Source organism: Taurulus bubalis, assembly GCF_910589615.1.
Source record: "Taurulus bubalis genome assembly, chromosome: 19".
Classification (NCBI taxonomy): Eukaryota; Metazoa; Chordata; class Actinopteri; order Perciformes; family Cottidae; genus Taurulus; species Taurulus bubalis.
Window position 1 is genome coordinate 9,457,128 of NC_136607.1, and position 25,064 is coordinate 9,482,191.

General features: G+C 44.4%; 1 protein-coding gene across 1 annotated transcript; it reads left to right on the plus strand.

The window, feature by feature from the left end:
• The first annotated feature begins 1,251 nt into the window (after window positions 1-1,251).
• niban2a (niban apoptosis regulator 2a) lies at window positions 1,252-25,060 on the plus strand. The gene is made up of 14 exons (XM_079235390.1): window positions 1,252-1,448; window positions 6,624-6,754; window positions 8,349-8,477; window positions 8,578-8,683; window positions 9,075-9,242; window positions 16,700-16,815; window positions 19,063-19,167; window positions 19,260-19,422; window positions 20,632-20,819; window positions 21,113-21,268; window positions 21,503-21,616; window positions 21,927-22,034; window positions 22,406-22,517; window positions 22,611-25,060. The coding sequence occupies exons 1-14, from the start codon at window positions 1,394-1,396 to the stop codon at window positions 23,534-23,536; spliced, it is 2,577 nt and encodes an 858-aa protein (XP_079091516.1). The 5' UTR covers window positions 1,252-1,393; the 3' UTR covers window positions 23,537-25,060.
• Window positions 25,061-25,064: the final 4 nt, after the last annotated feature.

A 25,064-nucleotide genomic window follows, 5' to 3' on the forward strand; every position in this document is an offset into this window, starting at 1 on the left:
CTCTCTCTCTCTCGCGTTCACCTCACATCGCTGCGGAGGAGCCTCCAGTTGGAAACGTCACTGCGTATCCTTACGCATCTCCCCTCATTGGTGATGCTGGACGTTTATATACAGTCTATGCGTGTGTGGCTACTACTGCGACGTGTTAGCTTTTTAAAATAGCCTTGTAATTGAGTCCCTGATACATCCTCATATTATTCTGACATCTCGAAATATATTTTACTGCCTCCTATGCAGTAACATGGCATTCAAGTAGGCCCATTGTCTACATGTATTAGTAATTGTATTATGTGTTAGTATTACAAAACAGACGAGATTAAAACGCATAGCTACAACAATCTCTGTATGTCAGGAATTGTGATGTCATTCCACAGTGTTTGATTTCGATGGTGATATTGTTTTAATGGCCTCCAATTAATTATTCTCACTTGATTTATGTGGCTATGACACTTTCCCATTTCCCATTTTGCTTAATGAAAGACATTCATGAAAACAACAAAGTCCTGAGGATTCTAACCGCAATTGTTGCTGATTTGATGTTGATCGACTATCTTATTAGCAAACTGGTCCAGCACTAGTGGGGTATGTTGATTATTGATTATCATTTGTTGATTATTGCATTTACTTGACTCCAGGAAGACCAGCTGTTGGTGATCCCAATACACGTAATAGAGCAAAACGCATAGTTTATTATAAGAAATGTCGCGAGTATATTTGGATGTGTAACAGTACAGGCCCCTCTCAATAATGTATAGCCGATACACATAAGTGTCCACAAGAGGGCAGCATTTATCTCTCTGCAGACACTGGGCATCGTGGAAAAACGAGTTCTCTCCGACTGCAAAACTTCTATTCGTATTCAAATTGTATTGGGCGTCAAGAGCGAATTGAAATGAATTAAATCCATGACATGAAATCCGCTCTTTAAATAATGTGTGCTCATTATATAGACAACAAGGCGCTTGCTCTGTGTTTTAAATGTCATATTCATACGTTAAGCTCGCATTCTCAGTAACTGTTACTACGCTCGGCTCCTGGCTGTGGCCCCACCCTTGGCAGGCCCGCCTTACACGTTGAACCAGTGATGACTCCCAGAGGGTGTGTCCTGCCGCTTGAACCAGACCAGTGCTCACCTCCTCCTGCTCCTCACCGGCGGGGAGTCGTCACCTCGCCGCAGTCCTGCGCTCCTCGACGGGAGAGAAGACACGCAGCCGCGCAAGGAGCCGTGCGCCTCAGGAGGAAAGTATTTGATTTTATTTTTGCCCCCTCTCGGTGGATCTGTTCGGATATTTGAGACTACTGGAAATATTACCGAGACGTATTCCCCTTCCCTTCTCTTGAGTACAACGTGTAAGCAGCTTGGATACGGGACCTGTGTGGCTCTCCTGTCGCCATGGGGGACGTGGTTTCCTCTCACCTGGATGAGGGCAGGCGGGAGGTGATAACAGGTAAGGCCGGAGAGACGAGTGGCCGAGCTGCAGCACGAATGTAGACAGTTTCCCCGCATGTACTGAAGTTCCTTAAAATTTATTTTATTCATATGCAAAACGTACACGCTCATATAAATGTGTAATAACGAAGTTGTGTTTGTATATCCTCAAGTCGGGGAATTATATACAACTTTTTACCCCCCACACCCAATAAGGGACTGTCAATTTCAACATATATGTATTTTATTTCCTTTCTCTATTTGTGCGTATGTGTTGGAGAAAGTTGTATTAAAGATAAAACAAACAAACAAATCTTTAAAGTGAGCTGTTGAGGGAAATCCACTGATACCCTCTGCATGATTTGTCACCAACAAAATTTACTATTTAAAATTACTATATGTGGTGTTAAAATACATCACATTGAACTCTAATAGCTGCAGACACCCAGCTTCTTAATCCCGCTCAGCAAGTCTCACCTTTCCCGTTTCATTCCTGCACAAAGCTTCTCTTTTATTTCAGCGTATTGTTGCTCTGCTTGAACGGTTCCCCGATCTCTGCTTCAGGCCCATTTCTCAGAGATAATAAGTAGGTTCCCCAAAGGGGAGCGTGTTTGTATAAATTTGGGACTGCCTGCCATTTAAGTCTCAGATTGCTCCAGCCTCCCACTGTGAACTGTGCAGGTCTGTGTGGGTATTTTCCAACAAGGAATGGGAGCAGAGGAACGGTGCGGAAGCTGAAACACTTCCATGAATGTGGAGGCCTGGAAGCTTTCTTTAAAAAGAGAAGACTTTCATTGCTAGAAGAAGTTTGGAAATGCATCCAAGTTTACTGTTTAGATACTCCAGAGTGTGTTGCTTTCAGAATCCCTTTAGTCTCAGTTCATGCTGGCAGACACACTTGCATGAGGAAAACCACTCCTGCAGACCAAATACTATGTTCTTGAGGTCCAGGCACTCAGTGTGTTTGTTGCTGCCATTTATATGATCCAGAAAGAGAAACATTCTCAGAAATAGTTAAGTAAGTAAGAATACCATTGACAGAAGCTGGTTTCTCGGTTAGTTTGTAAATTAAGGCATATCTGAAGAGACTGAGACTAGGTGTGGTATTGCGGGAAAAATGACGACAACACAGGATTTTTGTGACAGCCATCTTTTGTAACTTTTTCTAAACGTTTAATTTTTTATTCAAAAAAATATAAAAACATATATAATATAGACATTACATACACACACACTTTATTTTGGCCTCCCTATAATGCAATGCACTACATTTGACTGAATAGGTAGGCCTCTAAAAATCAAGGAATATGCATCCTGTAAGATTCTGAAGTTTACTCGTGTGACAAAGTAATCGCATCTCAAAATATCCACTTAGCAGCTTTGCCGGAGCTTCAACTGCATCTCACATTCTGCATCAGTGAATGGAGCTCCACAAACATCAACATCAGAACAACTGTCGACAGAGTCTTCATCCTCTCAGGTTTCAACTAGATTACCCAAAGTCCGAGTCTGGCTGAGAAATACATATACATGAAGCGATGAGTCAGAGGAGGAGAACATAATGAGAGGTCGAGCAGGTAAGAACATGTCACACGATTAATAGCTGAAACTGCTGTGTGGCTCTCACACACCCTCCACCTGGGTCCCTCTACCCATCTATCTGGAGGTCCTTTGCATGTAGTCAAGCATGTAAAGTACATTAATAGCATAACAAATAGCATGCCCTTTAAAGTACTTTGAGTGGTGAAGAGAGGGAGTGAGTGTATCTACTCAGCATTTCTGCATTGGGAGAGTGTGTACCTCCCTACAAGGTGATTTCTTCATCTTCGCTGCCCAAGCACATTCTTACAAAATGATCTCCTCCCTCGTGAGGCCACACAACACGGACGCAATATGCACTTAAGAGAGTCAAAATTACGTGCTCCTATGACTAAAGGCTTGGGAAATAATGATGACCATCCATTATGAAGATATTGCAGTTGTTTCTCAAACACAGGTACATAGATGGAATTTGACCTCTGTATTTAAGCAGGATGGAGCTGGGGATCGACCACAGCCGCCCCAATCTCATGCATAGAGGCGATCCTTTCGTTCTCAGGGAGGAACTCCAACACAGCGACGTTCAGCCGGGGCGTGTCAGTATTCCCAGACCAGCCCGGTGCCTCTCACCCTGGGCAACTTCAGAAAAGGGAGTCCTGCCTCTTTCCTGGAGTTTGGCCCCACCGCTATGCATAGAGGTGACCCCCATTATAGTTAGTACCACTTCGCTTCCCCTCAGATCTGCAGTCAAGAAATGAGCAAAGCCATCTGCCTGGTGGTGAGCTTGATCAGATGGTGTTTGAAGATATGGGGAAAGGCTGAGCCACATCCCTAGCAGAGGTCTCTGGAAGTAGTTAAGAAGCTCACCAGCAGCATGGCGCCAGGTGGAGATGAGATTATTCTGGAGATGCGAAAGGCTCTGGACATTGTTGGTACGTCTTGGCTGACACACTTCTTCAATGTTACATTGAGTTTCCAACATTGCAGACCGTTGGTGTTGGTTCCTATGGGAAAATAAAAATGGGATTGGAGGGTTCATGGGCGTTTGCTCATCCAGTCTACATTTGTTTTGTGGACTTAGAGAAGGATTATGACCACGTCCCTTAAGTCTTGTGGGCGGTGGTGGATCATCCGATGTCAAAATCATGTCAGAGAAGAGTTTTGTTTTGAAACTGAGCCAAGTTGTTTTTTAAAAAGTCAAATGTGCGGCGGTCGAGCTGAGAGTGAGCACCTCCAAGTCTGAGGTCATCGTTCCCTGGCAGAAAACGGTGGATGCTCCCTTCAGGTTGGGAGTCAGTTGATACCCTAAGTGAAGAAGTTCAAGTATCTTCTGGTCTTGTTCATGAGTGAGGGTAAAACTGGAGCATGTGATCGAAAGGCAGCTTGGTGCCGTGTCAGCAGTAAGGCATGAAGAGAGAGCTAAGTTGGAACGGAAAGCTTTCAATTTACCACTTGATCTGCATTCCATCCCTCAACTATGGCCATGAGCATAAGGTAGTGGCCGGACATATTGGACTGCGGAGTAAAGACGCCTAGTTATGTTCCCTACGGTGGGTGTCTGGACTCACCCTTAGGGATAGGGTTAAGGGGACTTCCTTTGGAGATTTTCCCATCACGTCAAACTGGTAGGAGACTCATTGGTAGGAAGACCCGGAACACACTAGCGAGATTATAGATCTCATCTAGCTCGGGAACGCCTCAGGATCTCCCAGGAGGAGCTGGGCAAAGTTGTGGGGTCGAGAAATGTCAAAGCTACCTTGCTTAGCCACCATGACCAGGTCAGGATAAGCGTCAACAAAGGGGAAATGATATCAAGATGTACTCTCTTAGACATCATGTTTTCCAGGTCTCTAAGGCTGTGTTAGTTGATGCATATAACAAATTAGGGTCGGGCTGTCTTCTCCATGGGTCTCGTTTGTGGTGTATGAAGGGATAGAACAGAACCTTATGGCATGCCGACACAGGTTGGAACAGAGGATTGAGTGTGTGATTTATGATGTGGCCTTTGTTCCCAAATTCCAATTTCCAAGTGCCCAATAGACTGCCCATGTACAATTATCCAGTCTGCTGACTTTGGCACAGCAAGACAACCAGTGGAAAGTACCAACTCTCAAGAAGCCCCGTTAGCCAGCACTAATCTTGTGGAAATTTTGTCTGACTGTATAGAGAGAGTCTTATTTTGTCTTTCTATTATTGTGGATAATAGTCATATCTTGTGCAAACAAGATAATACCATAAAAATAGCTTTTTGGGACCTCAGGGACAAAGTATCCGCATTTAACTTGAGTGAGAGTGAACCAGAACAGATGACAAGACATTCCTGAACCGTAAAAAAAAGAAAACATTTAATAGCGAGCCCTTCTAAACAGTGGATTAGGAGGAGTCTTTGTTACTTTTAGCCATCTCAAAATATTCTTCTCAATGTCCTCTGACCTGTCCACACAGCTCTTCCTGGTATGACAGAGTTTTTAAGTGTGTGTCCCGTCTCCTCCACGTTGTCTCCCCGTCTATCCTGTCCTGTCAGCGCTTTCCTTCCTGCTCTCCCACTTCATGCCGGCTCTTTCCTTCCTGCGTCGTCCCGTTCATAAACATCACAGTCAACTCCCGTCTGCTGCTGACTGAGCCAAACACACCGAAGGACCCGCAGACTGACTCATTTTCCAGCACTGGAATGTGGGAAACGTCCACGTCCCCTCCAGCAGGTTCTCGGACTATTGAGTAGGACGCTGCTCGCAGACAGCGGTGGAAAAGAAAGGCTGAGTCAAGCTTTGGAAAGGATCTATGCAAGACGGGAACACATTGATTCATCTGAATTGACATACTAGGGCTGCAACTAACAATTATGTTCATGATTGATTCATGACTCTATATAATATGTCTTAAAAAACCTGTCAGATTCCCCAAGGTGACTTCTTTAAACTATTTTCTTTTGTCCGACCAACATTCCACAACCCCAAAAACGTTTGATTTATAATCATAATGGTTTTGAGGCATAGGCTTTATTTAGCAGGGAATATATATAAAATGACAAGTAAGAGATCTAGTATATTTCTTGAAAATAGTTTTGAATATATAGGCAGGTCTACAGGGACTTTTGACTGCAGTTGTAATTTAACTATGCAAAAGCTTTCCGTCCCAAATGTTTTACTAATGCCAGCGCTGAACCAGACAGCTGTGATATGAAGCGAACTCTGCTGATAACACACGTTCGGTGTCTCTTTGTCGAGTGCCGCACAAGAGTCACTAACTTTTCTTGCCCACTTTGAATTTTACCATGTGGCACTTTTCATAAAGAGATGATGAGGCAGAGGCCTTTATTACGGGCTGAGACTCAATTTAAGACAGCATGTCATCCACACAAATATACAAAGCCAATATAGCTGTGTGTATTAAAATTGCGAAAATTTCCAAAATAGAGTTGATAAAATCATTCTCGGAATGTAGAAATCAACCGCGTTGCAAACTTTGTCTTGTCGGAATTTTATCGGAAATTGCTAGATCTATTCTCTAGGGGACCAAACATGAACTATTAGCATCTGATTCAAGCTCTGATTTTGTCCCTTGACCATCTAAAAAAAAGGAAATAATTTGTGTTATTGATTTGTGTAGTGTGCATGTCTCCTGATCTTGTGTGTGTGTGTGTGTCTTCCTGCAGCTCGGACCAGAGACGTGATGAAGGAGTTCAGCGGCGTGTACGAGCAGCAGTACGCCGTCGCCCTCTTCAACAGCGTTCGCTTTGAGATCGAAGGAGGAGGAGGACCGCAGTCACAGCTGCTTCACAGGAAGGCACGTGCTTTGTGTCCATTCTAAAAAGAGATGTTTAAACCCGCTCGGGGCCGTCCATGATGGACAAACTGTTACGGTTTGGTCGACTAATCAATTGATTGATTAAATCAGCTGGTTGATTAAATCAACAGATCTGTAAAAGTGGAGTTCCTCTAAGAAAATCACTCGAAAGCACCACTTAAAATGTTGTGTTTATCAAAGATACGCTCAGAAGTTTCTTGGAAATAAGTCATTCTGCATGAAAAACGACCGATCGACTAAAGAAATCTTAGTCGACTAAGACCAAAATGACTGATTAGTCGCTAACGCATGAGCCCTAAACCTGCTAAATTGATAGAACGATAAAAGACATAAACTAACCAACAAAAGAAAGTACGTGGCTTTAACGTCTTTGTAATTTCTGACACATTTAACATGTTAGAGACACATTTCTCTGTCTTAAAGGAATTGTATTTATTTTTCCCCTGGTGTATTTTGGTTTCAATGATCACAATTTTCTCCCAATTTAACGAACTAAAATCTCTCCAGCTTCCATCTTACGAGCCGTCAAATTAATTGACACCATTGTTCGTAGCTAAACGTTTTACACATAAGACAACCGTGCAACAATGTGAGCTCTGTCGGGCCAACGGAGCTCGGGCCGGTACACAGCTCACAAGCGAGGCTTGTTTTGTGTTTTCCTCTCATTCTTTTTGGTGGCTGAATGTACTGTGGGACCAACTTTTGTTCACATTTCCAATCACTGAGGGGGAAGTGGAGCACATTTCACACATGAACGGAGATGCCGTCTGGAATTCTATTCGTGAAGAGAGCAGGAAAACTGCTCTCTTCACTATGTGGAGGACAGCAGCTTGTGAGGGTTATGACATAAGAGCAAAATGATGCACATGTGAAGTAATGCTTTGCAAACAAACACACAATTTATACACACACACACATTATATATACACACACACACACACACACACACACACACACACACAAACAAACAAATAGAATCTCCCGGGCTTCATTTTTTCTAGTCCATTAATACATCCACGTTTACTTCTATAATGTAATAATATTGGACTAGAAATATACAATAATATGCAATAGTACCAACATATGTCTGATGTTTGTATTAGATATTAACCACTAATACTGCTCACTGTAGAGGGATGCACTATCAGCATCATGACCTTCATGTGCATGCACTAAAAACAGAAACAGTAAATCACAACACATTAATATTAGCCGGCCCTTTTGAAGGCTCATCACTTTCTTTCTGCTCTATACACAGACATAAGCACCAGTGACCTTGTCACTAATGCACACAAAAATGAATGTTATTTAATAGTTTCCAGCAAACAGAATAACAGTCTGTCCCCTTCGTTCTTTCCTTTCTGAGCGAACTCAGTTCCAGGATTACTTGATATAAAACAGGAAATCAGAAAACAGAGTGGGTGGTGTGTATCCTTGTGTAAACACACAAAGAAAAACAAAATCTACCCTTCAGGTCTCTTGCAGAGTTAAGACCCCTCTCTGAATAAACCCAAGTTAAATACCAAATGACGCACATATGCTTTGCAATGATACATAAAATATGATTTTTCAGGACCCTCTGGCAGGCCGGTCCATCTTCTCAGGGAGTCTGTTTCAGTATCTGGAGGAGAATCGCAAGTGGAGGAATCGCTTTGTGTCCGTGCCAAACAGCTACACCATCAGCCTCTACGAGAGCAAAGCAGTGAGTGCACTTCTTACTCACTGAAAGCTTACGACTCGGGGATCTGATCTGGGCTCTTGTGTTAACAACAGCTTCTTTTTTTTTGCCATCTCTCCAACAGGCACACGATCGAGGCCTTCACCCGAGAGGAACCATCAACTGCGCTGGGTACAAGGTCCTGACCTCAATGGAGGAATACATAGAGCTGATAAACACCAGCCTGCCGGGTAGGAAGACTAGACTCTAGACTGAGAAAGAAAATCCTTAATATATACTGTAAATGTGTGACAACATATGTCTATAAATGGTTGGTGTGTGTATATAGTGTACCACACTTGTTTTACTTGTACAGACATTGTTGTCGTTTTTTGGATGGGCATAAATAAAATCAGTATAATTTATTGACCAAATTAATTAATTCAAGTAAATTGTATTTAAAAATGAACAAAAAGAAGTAATTGTTTAATTTCCAGATATTTTAAACATTTAATCCCCAATGCATCTGCTTTAAATACATTCTCCGAGATTTTTTGTTGTTGCATTTTCCTAATTGCCTGTATAGCGCCTTCTAGATCTTGCAGTTTCTCATTCTCGCCCCGTCATGTGACCCCGTTGTAGGCGTCAAGGCCAAAGTGGGCAGTAATCCGTTCATCAAGTGTGCGTCCCAGTTCCCCCTCGTCCTGTGGCACCCGTTCGCCCGCCACCACTACTTCTGTGTGACGACAGAGAAGGAGCAGAAGAAGTGGCACGCAGTGCTGCAGGACTGCGTCAGACACAGTAACAATGGTAACAAAACACACAAGCACACCACAACGTCACAACGTCACTTGTAGAGAAGTAACAATGCTTAAAAAAGGTCCCTGGCAGTGTTAAATGAATGGGATTCAGATTATTATTATTATTATCTGGACAATCGGTGCCTCCCCACTTTTGTTGGTGATTCAGACGAGGGTGTGTGTGTGTGTGTGTGTGTGTGTGTGTGTGTGTGTGTGTGTGTGTGTGTGTGTCACGGTGTGAAGCCTTTACATGCTTTCTGAGTGAGCTGGTTGAATGCGAGATGCTGCAGGAATGATGGGTATTTTATGTTATTTTGTTATCTTGGCTCCAGTGAGACATGTTGTCGTCGTTGGATCAGAAATCCAAATGTTACACATTTTACAGCCAAGACAGACACTCACTCACATAGTGGGGCAGGGACTTTATTTACTCAGCTGAACAGAGAGCCAGACTGTATTTATTTTACTTTTTTTTTTCAATTTGGGCTCTGAGAAATTAGGATGGTGTGTTTTTACCACGAATAACCCGTTAATCAAACCAACAATAAGCTGAGTAATCATCGTTAAAAAAGTAAAAGGTCCGGAATAGTCCTAATCCCTTCTCTTTCCTGAAAGGCTTTTGTGGAATATTTACATTATATAATTGTTTATTTTAACATCAAAGAAAAGCAGACTCTACTCTAACCATTGAGGCATTATATTTCTTGTCATCAGTGTAGTGATGGTCTGGACCAATGAAAGGATTGGGGGGTTTGGCAAGAAAAAAAACACTTTCCATATAAAACTGAAAATGCATTGTAAGCCGACATATTTTCAGAAGAATTTTGTGGCAATGCGTAGTTACTTTTCCCTTTTTATTTGATGAGACTTGTTAAATCGTACCGGTCGTCACCGCCCTTCTTTGTTTGAGCATCATTATTCATGTGTGTTTGTGCATTAATGGGACTTTGCAGGATCCTGCGGTGCGTTTTGCAATCGGTTGTTTGTTCTGTCCGGGTGGAGGACTGTCTTGATCTTCTATTCGGGATTCTCGTGATGACATGACTCATGAGACATTGTGTTGCGACACAAGCGGCAGAGACATGCCGAAGGATGTGCAAACACAAGGTAATCTATTTTTTTGGGTCACGTTGTCATACCGCGCCTCTCGGCTTGGCAAGTGAACGTGGAACGGCACCTCTGGGCTTTGTGTGGAAGCACCTAAAGCGGAACGATTGACCCGCTTCCAAACCTCCTGCTCCACATGGCATGTCGACTCAAATTATACACCGTTAAGAATTAAAGTGTAATCAGCAGGTCGATTTAATGTTAGATTTCGCAGTAAAACGCAGGGAGTCCATTCGCTGCCTTCGTTTGAAGGGGAGTCACGGCCATTTCTGTGGTTGTGTGCGTGCATGTGTGCGTGATCTCTCATTCAGTGTGCTGCATTTAGACCGGTGACGGAGAGAAGCTGAATGAGCGTGAAAAGGTGGGGAAGTTGGGATAGAAATACAAAGCAGAGATTCAGCGATAAACAAGCGGCTGCTGCCTTGAACGTGATCGGGCTTGCTTGGATCTCGCTGGCTGCAAAGACTGTAGATTATATCTGTAGTATTTATTCATAAAGAGCTGAAGATAACTGGCTATATATTCACTTTCAAGTTTTTCCTGAAGAGCAACATTCGAATCTAAGATACACATCATCATAGACAATACTGAACATCTTTACGTCTGTATTTGTTAGAGATTTGGGGCTATTTGCTTCTTCGTCTATTTGCTCAAAATCCAAAAATTAGGTAAGGCTTTCAGAAAACTTGTAATTAAAAAAAACTATGAAAGTAATCAACTGGGAAAGTGTCATGGTGACCTCTTTTAGTTCATTTGTTAGCCTGTTTACCTGTAGTAAATAGTACACACAATACTTTAATCCAGAAATCTACTCTTTAGTAGCACTCACATATAGCGAAATCAGTCATCCCGTATTCAGTCAGTATTTTGGGAACAAGACGTACTGACATTTTGCTAACAAATTATGAACATCCACATTCTTCAGGACATTGGAAGATTTGATCCACAAAAGAAAAGACTTCACCTGAGCTGACCCTCATTTTCAAGCACACAAGTATGTGCTTTCACAGTACCTGCCTGTGGGCGTGTACACAGGAGCATTATGCTGTTGGTGTAGTTTACGCTCCAAGGCCTCAACAGCTTCCATGATATGAAGGCTGATGTATGACTTGATTATTATTATCAACTGATTGTCGGGACGCATCATCACACCGTTGTAATTAGTCGGCTGTATCAAATAGCTCTGCACCTACAACCCAAACAATCCTGTGTAATGAAATGAAAAACTACACGCTGGCTCCAGAGCTCATCACCGGGCTGACAAAGTTGCTCGACCTGATTCACCCTTGTTTTGTACCCAGACGACTACCACGCCAACTCAGCTGGTTCTCCCCAATCACGCAGCAATGGACACATTGACTGAGAAGCTAAAACACACAGATCTCCAGCGCACACACACACACATGTAAAACTGTAAAACAAAGTCTGCCTCTTGTCTGTATGCAGTCAAGCTCACCCGGTACACCCCCAACACTACCTGTCCGGGCACGCTCGCTGAACGCCAGAGTCCCTGTCGTACATTCCAGCTGTGAGGCCGGGCTCCCCAGGGATCTGTTGGAAGGAACAGGGAAGAGCGTGTTGCTGTTTTTACTGTCGCCATGGCTGGTGTCAGTGTGGATTGGCATTCATGTGTTTGGCCTATGTTGACACACCCAGTCTCCACCGGTGTTTTGAGGAAAACCAGAACCGGTAAAAGACTTTTCCTGGGAGTGATCAATGGTTTTACAGCCTGACCCCTGCCCTCTCTGCAGTTACACACACATGAAAAGGTTGGAAGTAACACAGTTAAAAAAGTATATATATAATCCTTACTAATATTGAATGGTTGTAAATGTCAAACACTCAAGTGAGAAACGACCAGTGAATCTACCACTTCTGATTCTTACAGAGCATGTCAGGCAACGTACAGAAAATACTTCAGAGTCCATGAAGAATTAACATCTAGGAGCACAGAAGGTTCACGCAAAGCAGTCCCTCAGCTGATCACTGACACTATTCAGCTGGCTCTGATAATAAAAACCACAAGTCAAATGTAAAACACTGACTCACTGAAGATCTATTTTGAATTCACGAAAGCTCTGGTCCTCAATATCTCTCCAGTAAAATGACCGGCTGCTGCTTTGCATCGCCTCTATCGGGTGATTTGCAAAGCATCCTGTTAATAAGCTCAGTTAACAGATGACTTCATCGCAGTGTTCTGCACAACACAAACGTGTCAGTGTGAATGTCAATTTAACTTAATAATTTATTCCTTTAAATTGCTAAAAAAGGAACTTTAAACAGTTATGAAAACGTGTAAATTGATTACTGATGGCTCTCTATGACCTAAGTAAACCAGACCATCAATTTTAAAAGACTCATTTCTACATACACATCGGGTCCGATTCCGTCAAAAACCTGCGCCCAGAGCTTTGCTCCGCCGGTCCCCTCAGAGCCGACACAGTACTGCTGGAAGCCCAGGCCGTACTGCTGGGCCCGCTGCTGGGATAAGAGAGGGACGGGAGAACCAGAACCAGGACTGTGCAGGGCGGACTGCCAGACCCTGCTGCAGTGAATCAGAATCAGAATCAGAAACCGTTTATTTGCCAGGAATGTTTACACAAACGAGAATTTTTTCTAGGCTAGGTGCATACATTAGACATGAGACGTTAGACGAGACAGACAACAATCAACGACAACAACAACAGTGCAGTGATATTTAAATCAAGTATAAGATCAAGATAAAGTGCTCCGACAAACAGATAACGTTAATGTAAGTGTATGTTAAAGTTAAAGTGACATGTGTGTTTAAGTTAAAGTTTATGTTTAGTGGCATGAGTGTTTAGATATAAAGTGTGCAGGGGAGTGACCGGTAAGAAGAAAGAAAAGAATAGGAAAGAAAAGAACGAAAAAATAGTCAGAAAAATAGTTCTGGGGGTGAAAAATAGTCCGAAAAATAGTCCGAAAAAATAGTCCTGGAGCAGTTTTGTGGAGGGAAACACAAAACTGCAAAACGAAAACACAGGGGCCGCCTGAAAACACAAATTGAAAGTCCCCCCCATAGTAGCTTTAATAGCATCGACATTGGCAAATTTGGTAGTTCCAGGGTCTGAAAAGTGAAGATTTGTTCCCTCTGGTTTCATATCATTCATAATTGAGTTTTTGCTTTTGTCAAGCAAAAGAAACAACACAAGGACATCATCTTTGGGCTCTTAATATATACATTTACATAGATTTGTTTGTCATTTTTGCGATTCAGCAATTAATAAAAAATAAACAATCAAGAGATTAATTAATAATAATAAAAAAAACATCATTAGCATCAACCCCTGTGATGGGTTCAGCTTGTGCAGCAGCCAGACTGAGGCCGTAGCACATTAGCAGTCTACGACCGCTCCAGAGCTGCTGTTGCTGCTGGGCCACTAGAGAACCATCAATCAGAGACAGGTCTCCACCCCCACACACTCTTAAAGCACCACCGGCCCCCTGCTCGGATCCACAGACCTCACACTCATTCCACCCAAAGAGGAGACTTACATTAAAAAAAAGGCCAATAATATGTAGATTTTAAGCTGGGTGTGCGACTCATCAGTCGCAGAGCAGTGGGCCTTATCCAGCATGCTATACGATTCAAAATGCGGACATTTATGTACCCTATGGTACTAATATACAAAATAAACCAAGACGGGGTGTCCATCATTCTCTTAGTTGCCGCTACTGGAAGCAGGGACTTATACAGTCATGTGTTTGCGATGCCTGCGGTTGATGGTACGTTCCAGTGAGTATTTATTGCACTGTGGGTTTGGCTGTTTCCATAGGGCTGCGCCATATGGGGGGGAATCCTACTCATGCACGTCGGTGGGAGCAGCAGTGTGAGGGTTCAAATGAAGTGTTTAAAAACCCGCTTTGAACATGTGAAGGCAGGTGCCCTGAAGCTGAAGTCTAATCAGACAACATTTGACAGTCAAATGCTTAGTGGGTTTTTAAACATGTCAAATGTATTTAACTCAGGGGAGGGGGGACATGATGTGAAGGCATGGGAACTCATCCACCGCTGCTGTAAGATCTCACCAACCAGAGCGTGGTGTGCAAGGCAGGGAGGGAAATGCCTCACATAAAGAGACGGTGGTAAGTGCTGCCACATGTTCTATTTATACAAAGTACACGCACGCATACACACACACACACACACACACACACACACACACACACACACACACACACACACACACACACACACACACACACACACAGTAGAGAAACTCTAATCGGCCCTTGATCTTGCTTGGTTCAGGCATATGGAGAATGTGTAGTGGTTTACAGGCCTGGCACCAAGAAGAAAATTCTCTAAAAGTGAGCAACACCATGAGAATGTAGACAACTTCTCTTTCAGGTATTTCCCGCTGATGATCTGAACATAGTTTGTGTCCCGACAGTCTTCAAATGACTGACGTAGAAGGCGGAATGTGGTTCCCAGCCACCCGGCCACAGATCAGCGCCAGGCCATGTAAACATTATGAAAACTCTTAATAATATGCATTTACCATTACTATTTATTTTAGGGCTCTACTCAGGATTTCTGTTTTTGCTTCCTCTATCCCATAACTTCCAGTCCGCAGCAACAGGATACAGATTTTGAACTGCAGCAGGTCAGCAGTCCATCATCACGAGTAAAAACACCAAAACATCAAGAGTTAGAGATCCGTGCTGTTCTTTGGTACTTCTGTAAGGCAGTGCGTTAGCTATGGACTACACAGCACGAGAAATGCCATCAGGATTCAGCCATGTCAAACCATCCAAATCAATAGTCATGGGGAAAACCGGTTGGTTGACTGTCAAGTACACACACACAAAAGGCCATGTGGCTGATGTTGACGTGCACATTATCAGTTGCTGGTCTTGAAATATTTGGTGTAAGGTTTGTAAACCATAACTGCTGTTGCGTCCCTCAGATACTTTTCACTGCGTTTGACCTCCAAAACGACGGCTGGTCAGCTGCCAACGTGGTGGCCGTCTGCGCCTCTCTCCTTATCCAGCGAGTTCCCATGAAACCTCGTGCCAAAACAAGCCAACACAGCCCTCAGCCCGTCAGAAAGAGAGCTAGGGAGCAGAGGACGGCTTCCTGTCTGGCTCTGCCCCTCCCCCTCCCCACTTCTTGGTCACTTCCTGTCTTTGTCAGCCTCCTCTGAGTCACAGACAGACGCACAACCGCAGACTAAATAACTTGATGGACGCACATACTGATGCTGGTGCATAAAATACTTCACATACAATCAGCAAGAGTGGACGCTGTACTGTCCCGAACAGACTGTGCACTTTAAATATATATTTTATTTTAAGGACCAACTTTTTCATGTCATCAGAAACATTAGCCAGATGTTACTGTAATGGGTTTTCGGACGTCTCATTCCATTAGAACAATCGGTATCACTGTGGTATTTGTACTTATACTTAAGTAAGGGGTCTAAATATTTCTTCCACCATTGCAATAAATAAATAGTAATAAATAGTCATGGCCCAGTGAACAACTGAAGCAGATAGTTTTTTTTAAGGTATTGCTGCTATTGTTGAAGTTATGTTAAATGATTGACCATCATAAATGATGGTAAACAACATTTCAATAAGGGCTGCTTTGGCAAACAGAAAACTGAGCCTTTAATTACACGTTTCTGCGTCAGAAGGACCAACTGTTGTTGCACCATGAGAAAAGAGAAGGAAAAAAACACAACTAAAGCATCAGTCACTTTTATTTTAAGGAAGAACAAACTAGCTAATTATAGGGATGTTTTAGTTCATGCACCTGCTCATTCAACTCTTGTGTGTGATGTTTAACTTTGCCTTGAGAGAGAGAGAGGCAGCTGTATTTTCATCACTTAAAACACAACCACATGATAAGAAACCAACTTCCTAAAAAGCAAACGCATGTTGCCGGGCAGCTTTGTGAGCCGCTTCTATTGTCCCGTCAGCTGGGAGTGGCGGTAACCAGGGCAACCCACATGAAATCCATCCTCCCAACAAGCCAACATCTTCCCGTTTTTGGATGATGACACAACCGTGTGCATGCGTCACGGCCTGCACCACTGGCCGAAAAGTAGACACTGAGACCGTCACACAGAAATGACTCAGAGGTTATGGAAACGGTTGTCAGAGTGGGAATCTACAGAAACAAACCAAATGTGTTTGTCTCACGTCAAGTGAACACCCTATTGGTCATTGCAGAGCATTCTTACTTCAACACAGAGAAATCATGCAGTTCAAAAAGAGTGTCCCCCAATCTTGCTATTGAGATACTTTCTTTCAGTCAAATAAATAATAATAATGAGGAGGAAGGGGGTCCGATATCTCTCTAATGTGACCAAGCATCTGCTCTGCCCCCAACAGGTCTGTCAGAGGACTCCACTGTTCAGACGCCGGCCTTCACCGACTCGGTGAGACTCCACAGACAAGCCAAGGGACACTACGGGACCTGGGACATGATGTGCGGAGCGCCCCCACAGGTCAGGACCTCAGATCACAATACGACTGGGTCTCAGCTCAAAGCCTGTATGAAGTCTGCCTTTAAAATAATAAACAGGTCTATCACTGGCACCGCATGTACACATTTCTGGTTGTTTGATGCCAACTTCCAGGTCATTAGACCATTAGTTTAGTTCAAAGAGAACAGGAACAACTCCGAAACAGTCACTGAGAGTACAGGGCCATAGTTCAACCTATTGAGAGGCCACACTGATGGATGACCACATGCAGGCATAGGACTTCCAGAGAAAAGTCTTTTCTTAATGAATAAAGCTCAGGAAAAATAAACACTCCATCTCCTTTATGAACACACACACCCTTTCTTCACAGTGAAGTACAAGACTGCACCTACACACAACCTTCAAACAGACTGTCAGCAACAAGACCCCACCCCTCAACATACCAGTGTTCACATGGACACACACACACACACAGTTGATTGGGGTCTCTCCTCTGAATGAGTCTCTTTCAGTCTCCTGCTAGTGCCTCACAGTCGCCCTGTGCGAGGCCGGTTCCAGGCATGGGCACGGGGTCGTAGTTATGGGTTTTATTAATCCTGCAGGGAATACCAAGGTACTGGAGCTCCGCTGTTTAAATGTAATTGGCAGTAAAAACAAGGTGTCACAATAAAAAACATGCGTTGGGTGAAAATGTGAATGGGACCTCTGTGACAATATTGCCTAAAGACCAGGGGTTTTGTTTGAGGACACGCCCTCAAACAAAAACCAGCGAGACCAAATCAACCCATAACATTCATAAGACTCAAACACGAATATTGTTCATAATACATATGACACTAAACGGAGCATGAAGGCATCAAAGGGCGCCCACAAAGCATTGAGAACAATCCAGAGACCACACCAGCTGAAACACAGCCTTCTTCTTGATCTCTGCTGCACACCTGGGAAGTTTTGTGATGGGCCGACCCGCCTACTTCCGTCGCCCTTCCTCAGATCTCCACTACGTACCTGTTTGTGACGCCATTGTGTTGACGAAAAATTGGTCCGCAGACAGAAAGATAAACGCTGAGCAAGGCTCTCTAAACCGCTTCCAGTTCCCGCTACAGTAGGCGTCTCCAGGACCATGTTGCCATGATGAAATATATGCGTCACCCTAAGAAACAGGCCTGATCCACAGTGAAGCCATTTTGACAGTAATGGCTGATTTTCATTTAGCCGTTTTGGTTTCAGGGTCCTGGTGTTGTGGGGGTCACAGACACAGGAGCTTTTCCTACTATGATGAGTCAAAATGTCTGCTGTGAACTAATTTGATCATTTACACCTGTGAGTTTCCAAAAGTTGACTGACATAACAAGCGCCAACTTACAAGTCGACTGGCAACGTACTGTGGGATAACACAAGTAGTTTGCTTAACTTAGTGATGGCCCATAGGTTCATATCTTTTTAAGTAGCAGATACATGGATCCAATGGGTGGTTTAAACAGTCTATACTTGTGTGATAGATCCTTTTCACAGCAGCCATTTTTGACATGTCACTGCAGGGTAAACACAGGTGTGATGAATAACATTAATTAAAAGGCCCCGGCTTTGTGCTTGCTGGCTCACTGGAATGGCTGTGACCTTACACGGTCGATGGTATCCAGATAGATGTTGAAGATAGCACAAACTAAATTAAAGTACAGCCACCAATGCAACAATACTATTTAATTTAGTGTTTCCAGACAAACAAGCTTTTAGACAAAGTACAATACACCCGTTGTTTGTCGAGCTTTGTGGCTCTTCTGTGTGGAAAAAAAATTAACTGCTCTGCTTTTGTCTCAGCCGTTCATTACTGGGCAACACGTTTCACCAAATATTATTTTAGCTTAGGTAAAACGTCATGGAGGTGAGCCTGGCTCTGTGTGTGCGTGTGCGTGTGGACAGTGCTACTAAAGCCAGCTTTCCTGCCTCTCTGTATCCAGCTGTGTATCAATTGGCCCACTGTTTCCGTGTTAACCACCAAGGAAAGAGCCTCCTCTTTTTTTAAAGGTTTATTTTTGTTTTTCTTTTGGGTGGTGGATATTTGGTTGTGTTTTTTTTTACTACACCTCCAGTGTGAAAGTCCCCATTTGGTGCAGAGTAACTATAATTGTAAATGGTAGAAAGGCGGGGCTGGCCTTATAGGACCATAAGTTGGAAATCAATCCAACACAAAGTAAAAAAAACATCTAATATCAAATGAATGACTAAAAGTGTGTAAATACAGAAATGCATTGTGTGTGCGCACAGATTCTTGCTAACCTGGTCATGGAGACCCTCCACCCGGAGCTGAGAAGCGTCATCGCCCCTCGCCTGAGGGGGAAGATGCAGCAGAGGCAGAGGCATTGGATGTTGGTGAGTTCCCATCGCACTGCAGCCATGCTGTACAAAACACGGGAGAGCCCCAAAAGCCCATCTCACGTCTTTGAACTACTCCCTCCATCCAGATCTCCGATGCGCTGTACAAGCAGGTGTTGTCTCAGACCACCAGTCAGTATGAAGCACTGGCCGAAGCCTGCGAGGCCCAGAGAGCCCCGCTGGACGGCAGGCTGCGGACCGACATGGACCAGATCATCGCGTCCAAAGAGCATGTCAGCAGCAAGATGCGAGGTGACCAAAGAGCTCCGTGCATCACGTCGCTTTCCATTCCCGTTGAGGCTGTAAACACATGGCAGACAGCCCGAGATGCATCTTGCTCTACGTGTTGTATATTTTAGGGCCACAACACAGACAGTGTGCCTGTTGCATTGCCCGGCAGTTTGCGGTCAGAAAATAGTTTCCAGCATTAAGTAGACATACTGTAAATATTCTGTTACCACAGGTGCACAACTGTATTTGTTTGGCTAAACTATATTTGGCTAAATGTGGTTTTAAAGTTTATTTGTGCACATAGCATAACCATAATGCCAAGTTACACATTGATACATAGCCACATTGCACTGTGCACTGTTAAAAAGCAACTACAACACTGATACTTGTGCCCAGTATCACGGCTGTGGATACCTGTGTGAGTAAGAGTCATACAAGGACTCCAGTCTAACAAGGGTTTATTAAACAAGGTAAGATCCAGGGAAATAATTAGAGCAGTGGTTATAGGAAGAAAAGGAGCGACGAAATAAGGAAGGACAGGAAGAAAATGCTGACAGAGATATGTTCAACCTTTGTTTGCATATTTTAATCTAGTGTTAACTGAACACCACCTCACCTAACGACTCGGTTCACTTGTTGCCGTGTAACATGACCTCCCCCGACCTCAAGCGCACGTTTCATTGTCCACCTCCACCGTTTACTGCTTTCTCCGGTCCGGGGGATTCTTGGTCTCTGAATAACGCCACATCGCTCAAGTTTCCGACATTGGGCACAAACGGGGCCTTTTCCTCTGAAACCAAAGCTGCCTCCATATCTGACATGTCCCTGCTTTAGTTGTTCTCTCTGAACTCGTCCCTCGCTCAGCACCGGAGCACCCACCCTCCGAGTGGAGAGCCCGTCAGCTTCCTATCCAGACGTCAACGATTGAGCTGAAGTGGCAGAACCGCATTCCAGTTTCTGACTTTATCTCACGAATACGACTCAAAACTAGGAGTCAGCTAAATCATGCCGGCTTCACGTTACATGAGGGCAATGCAGAGGTCTTAAAAGTGATAATCCAAGGCGGCAGGGCTTCCAGTGAAGCGATTTCACTTGAATGAACCATTTCAACCTGGCAACAAAAAAAACAACCTGGATATCGTGATGACTCATTTGCAGAGTCCCTGACTGTAGTGTGTTTACAAGCCGCAGCAACTAACCGTGAATGTGATCCTTTCTGCTGGCCTGCAGCTCTGGTGCTGCCCAAGGCGGAGCAGCTCCTTCGGACCAACGTCCAGCCCTACATCAGCTCCATCCTGGAGGCCCTGATGGAGCCCACCAGCCGGGGTTTCTCAGAGGTCAGGGAGGTTTTCTTCAGGGAGCTGGTGGAGATCAGCAAGAACTCGCTCAACGGAGGGGGGAAAGACAAACTGGGAGACGTGAGTCCAGTTTTGCCGACTGCAAATGCTTCTTTCACTTTTATCTTTCTGTGCGAGAATTAATGTAATGTAAGTGTTACCATGGTTCTTAATGACCCGACCTCACAAGTCTCCGGGAGTTGTTTGATAGCCACAGTAATGTGGAAGGAGGGTTTTCTCACTGTTGGTGGTAATTCTCTGTCGGGTTTGTCACCATGACCCTCCCATTACACACAGTAGTCAGGGAGCCTCCTCGTATAATTCTCACCTCGATCGCCGTGACCCTCCTCCCTCTCTGTCCGTCTCCCCCTCAGCACATGGAGAGGCTGTCCATGCTCGCCCTCCACCCGGTGAAGATGCAGAGCTGCTACGAGAAGGTGGAGCAGCTCAATCTGGAGGGGCTGCAGCAGAGGTTCGACGTCGCCAGCCCCTCGGTGTTCGTCAGCAGGGCTCAGATCCTCATGGGGGAGGTAAGGTTTCCTCTTGATATGACGCAACATAGCTGAACACAGCGTGAGAAGGCCTGAAAGCGCTCCCTAATTCCTTGACAAGACGAGACGCATCCTGCCCGGCGTGTGGTTAAGTCTCTACTTACACCTGCTGGACAAAAAGGGTTGTGAAGATAAGCTGTGCTTTACTGCCACGAGCAGCATGATCCGTTTCTCATGCTACTGTATAACATTCAACTTTCTTTTCCCCCACAGCAAATGGACAATGCAGTTTACACATTTGAGCAGCTGCTCAACCAGTCTTTAGAGAACCAGGGAGAAGATGACATGTGCAAGACCATCCAGCGATGCCAGGACAGGGTTCTCAAGGTAAAACAGGAAAACGTAGTCTAGTAGATAAACAGTACTTTCTTTTTAAATAGCCTGAGCCAGAGCTTGAATAAATGAATGAGACGGTCAATGACATTCTGTTCTATGAGAAAACTTTATATGGTATTTCTTTATTCAGTCAGAAGGTATGTGTGGATGTGCAGTTTATTTCAATAATCTCCAGAGGGAGTTTCAGCAGGAGCAGAAAGAAATGTGTGAAGATGTGAATATGATCGGTGCAATGAGCACAAAGGCTATTTTGCCACCGAGACATTGAGCTTCACGAGTGTTTCTGTTCTTTCCCTGGCAGAAATATGATTATGACAGCAGCACGGTGCGCAAGAAGTTCTTCCGAGAGGCTCTGCTGCAGATCATCATCCCGTACATGCTGCAGCAGCTCTCGCCATCCTGCTCGCCTGTGAGTAGCACCCTGCTAATCCCCCTCTCTTAGCGCTTTGACTCTCTTTAAACCGCGTGCTTTACAGTGTACAGCACTGTGCTCTGAATTTCAGCCCCACCGTTTTGATGTCTACTTGGGTCCTGAAACTAAAGCCCCAAAGTGAAAATTCCCCATAACAAATAAACAAACTTTGCCCCATCTTTTTTTTTCTCATTTACAGTCCCAAGATTTTTTCTTTTGTGTTTTTCAGCCATAAATTGACATAACACTCTCCAATGTCCTCACGGCTTTTGACTTTAACTTTGAACTCGCAACAAAGAGGTTTGCAAATGATATTTAGGGCAATACAAGAACTGTTGGAAGCTCACTCTTGCCCCCCTCCTCTCCAGGAGCTGCCCCGCTTCAAAGAGCTGATCTTCGAGGACTTTTCCCGTTTCCTGCTGGTGGAAAACATGTTTGAGGAGGTGGTGCTGCAGTGCGTCTCCAAAGACATAATGATGGGTGAGGGACGCACGCGATTTAGGCGCGACAGTTCTAATTGTTATTCAATCAGGTTATCACTGACTAATTTCCTTGTTTGCGTTTGTCGTCCAGCTGTGAAGGAGGCAGCCGTCCAGAGGAGACACAATCTGTACAGGGACAGCATCGTTCTGACCAACAGCGACCCCAACCTGCACCTGCTCGGAGAAACCCCTCAGGTGGACTGGGCTGCGAAATTCGGGGGCGATGAGCCGGAGGGCCCCGTTGGTGGTGGCGGCGGCGGCGGATCTGAAGGAGGGGGCTCTGGGAGCAGACGCAGACAGGTGGTGTCCATGATCCAGCTGGACGGGGTCCCTCTGCCCTTTGAGTCCTGCCTGGAGGTCCCAGGTGTGGAGCTTATCCCCGAGGAGGATGCCGAGGCGTTTGAGGGCATGGAGGAGGACCGAGTGGAGGACGAGGAGGACCTAGGCCCGCAGGAGGACCCCAAGTCACCCGACAGCGTGACTGGAATCAGAGACCTGATCAATCCGGTGGTGAAGTTGGCGCTTCCCGTCTCAGAGGAGAACCCGGGCGACATGACCAACGGGACGAAGCCGACCACAGGCACCGTCACCTGGGCGGACGGGGAGCAGGAGGAAGTGACGCACGTCACCACCACGGTGGAGGACGTCCCGAGGACATCTCCACGAGACAAGACGTCCCCGCAGACTGTCGTCCAGCAGCCGGTGGGGAGCGTGGAGCAGGAAGCCGAGGAGGAGCATCAGGAGGCGGCGGCCATCATGGACGCCATCGAGGAAATAGAGATCGCGGTGCAGGAAGACGACAGTGAACGGGTGGCCGAGGGCTCTGCAGAAGAGTCGGATTGCGAGCCGTCGACGGCGCCACCGCTGGCTTCGGACTCCAGCTCGCGCGGGGACAGCGGCTTCCAGTCACCGGCCAGCGTGGGGCCGGACGAAGGTGAGCCTCAGCCAATCACCAACGGTCTGGACGCAGAGGACAAAGTAATCGACCCGGTGGAAGTGGAAGTGGTTTTGGCATAGGGAGTCAATCCTCCAAACATAACTCTAAAATTGGAGAAAGGCTCGGAGAAAAAAGAAAAAAAAAGTGTGCACCACATGTGAAGGGAGAGAAGTGAAATGGATAAGGACTGTATTTAAAGGTTTAATTCAAAGAGTATTGTCAGTGAACTTGCACACTCCCAGCCTCCCCTCGACTTTTTTGTTTTTACTTCGGTGATTGGTTCCTTTCTATGCAGCTTCGTGGATCTCGTTGCAAAGTGTCTTCACATTTTGTGTATGACACTGCTTTCATATCTGCTCCTTTATGCTATGTTAACAGGTTGATGGTCCATCACAAGGACCAGGGTTTTTTAAAGTGGTAATCCAATATTTTACTTTTTAGTTTTTAAGTAAGCTCTAAACAACAACTACATCTAAGTTATTAATGTTTTAAATGGTAAATTTAAAACATGTATATCGGGCCTATATTGTTTTTTTTCTTGATGCATCACATTTATAATCACAGCCTCTATGGGCAGCAGGGGGTGCTACAATCAACCTTTAGATGTTGGATGGGGATTTGTCCTACTGCTATTTTCTTTTTAAATACCAGTATCTATTTTTGTAAAATGGAATTTTAGTAGAAGTAGCCTGTTCTTTGAAAGCTTTTCCTGTATTCGCAAATGGCCTTCACGTTTCAACACCAGATGTTTTGTACAATCTGTCAGGAATGAGTTGCACTTCCACTGTGATTTGATGATTTGGATGTTTTCATCTTTTTGACAACCAACCAAAATTCATCAGTTCTTGGGCGTAGATGAGCAAGATACAGAACATAATGTCTCTTTGACTTGTAGGATTTGGATGTAACATGTAATCAGACGGCGCTCTCTTTGTGATCATGAGGGAGATTCAGAATGTCAACTTGTTTCACAAATGTGCTTCATGGTAATGAAGTACATGCATTGATGCATTAAATCAAACCCGACCGCGACAACTTTCTATTTGAACTCAATCTTTTCTAACCAAATTCAAATTTTAAATCTTTTTAAGAAGCATTTATGTTGTTTGGATGAAGTAGCTTTTAATAGGGTGGTATATCCTTATTTGTGTTCTAAAATGAAAAGATAAGAGATTGCATCACTGATACTTATCTTGTGGAGGACATGGTTCATGTTGGGGGAAGTGTTGGGTTACTGTAAATTATGACATGAGAGCGCTTTAGTTTCCTGGAAAGAAATTACAATAAATCTTCTAATATGTGGAAAATAGCAGACAAACTTTCGATTTCTGCACGCTCAGCAGACCTGACATGTGACTAAAGACTCATAGTTGAAAAAAGGGAAAACATCCACGACGGCGGACGGGGTCTGTTTTGTTCTGTTAATAATATAAAACATGGAGATATGTGTTGCTTTTGGATACTTCTGAAAGAACAGGAGAAAAAAAAAAGGAGAAAACCTCTTCCAGGACAAATAAACATGATATACTACGTGTGGCGTGTACAGAGGACACGGGGTACCAGAAGTGGAATTAACGAATGTAAATAAATAAAGTACAAACATACCCT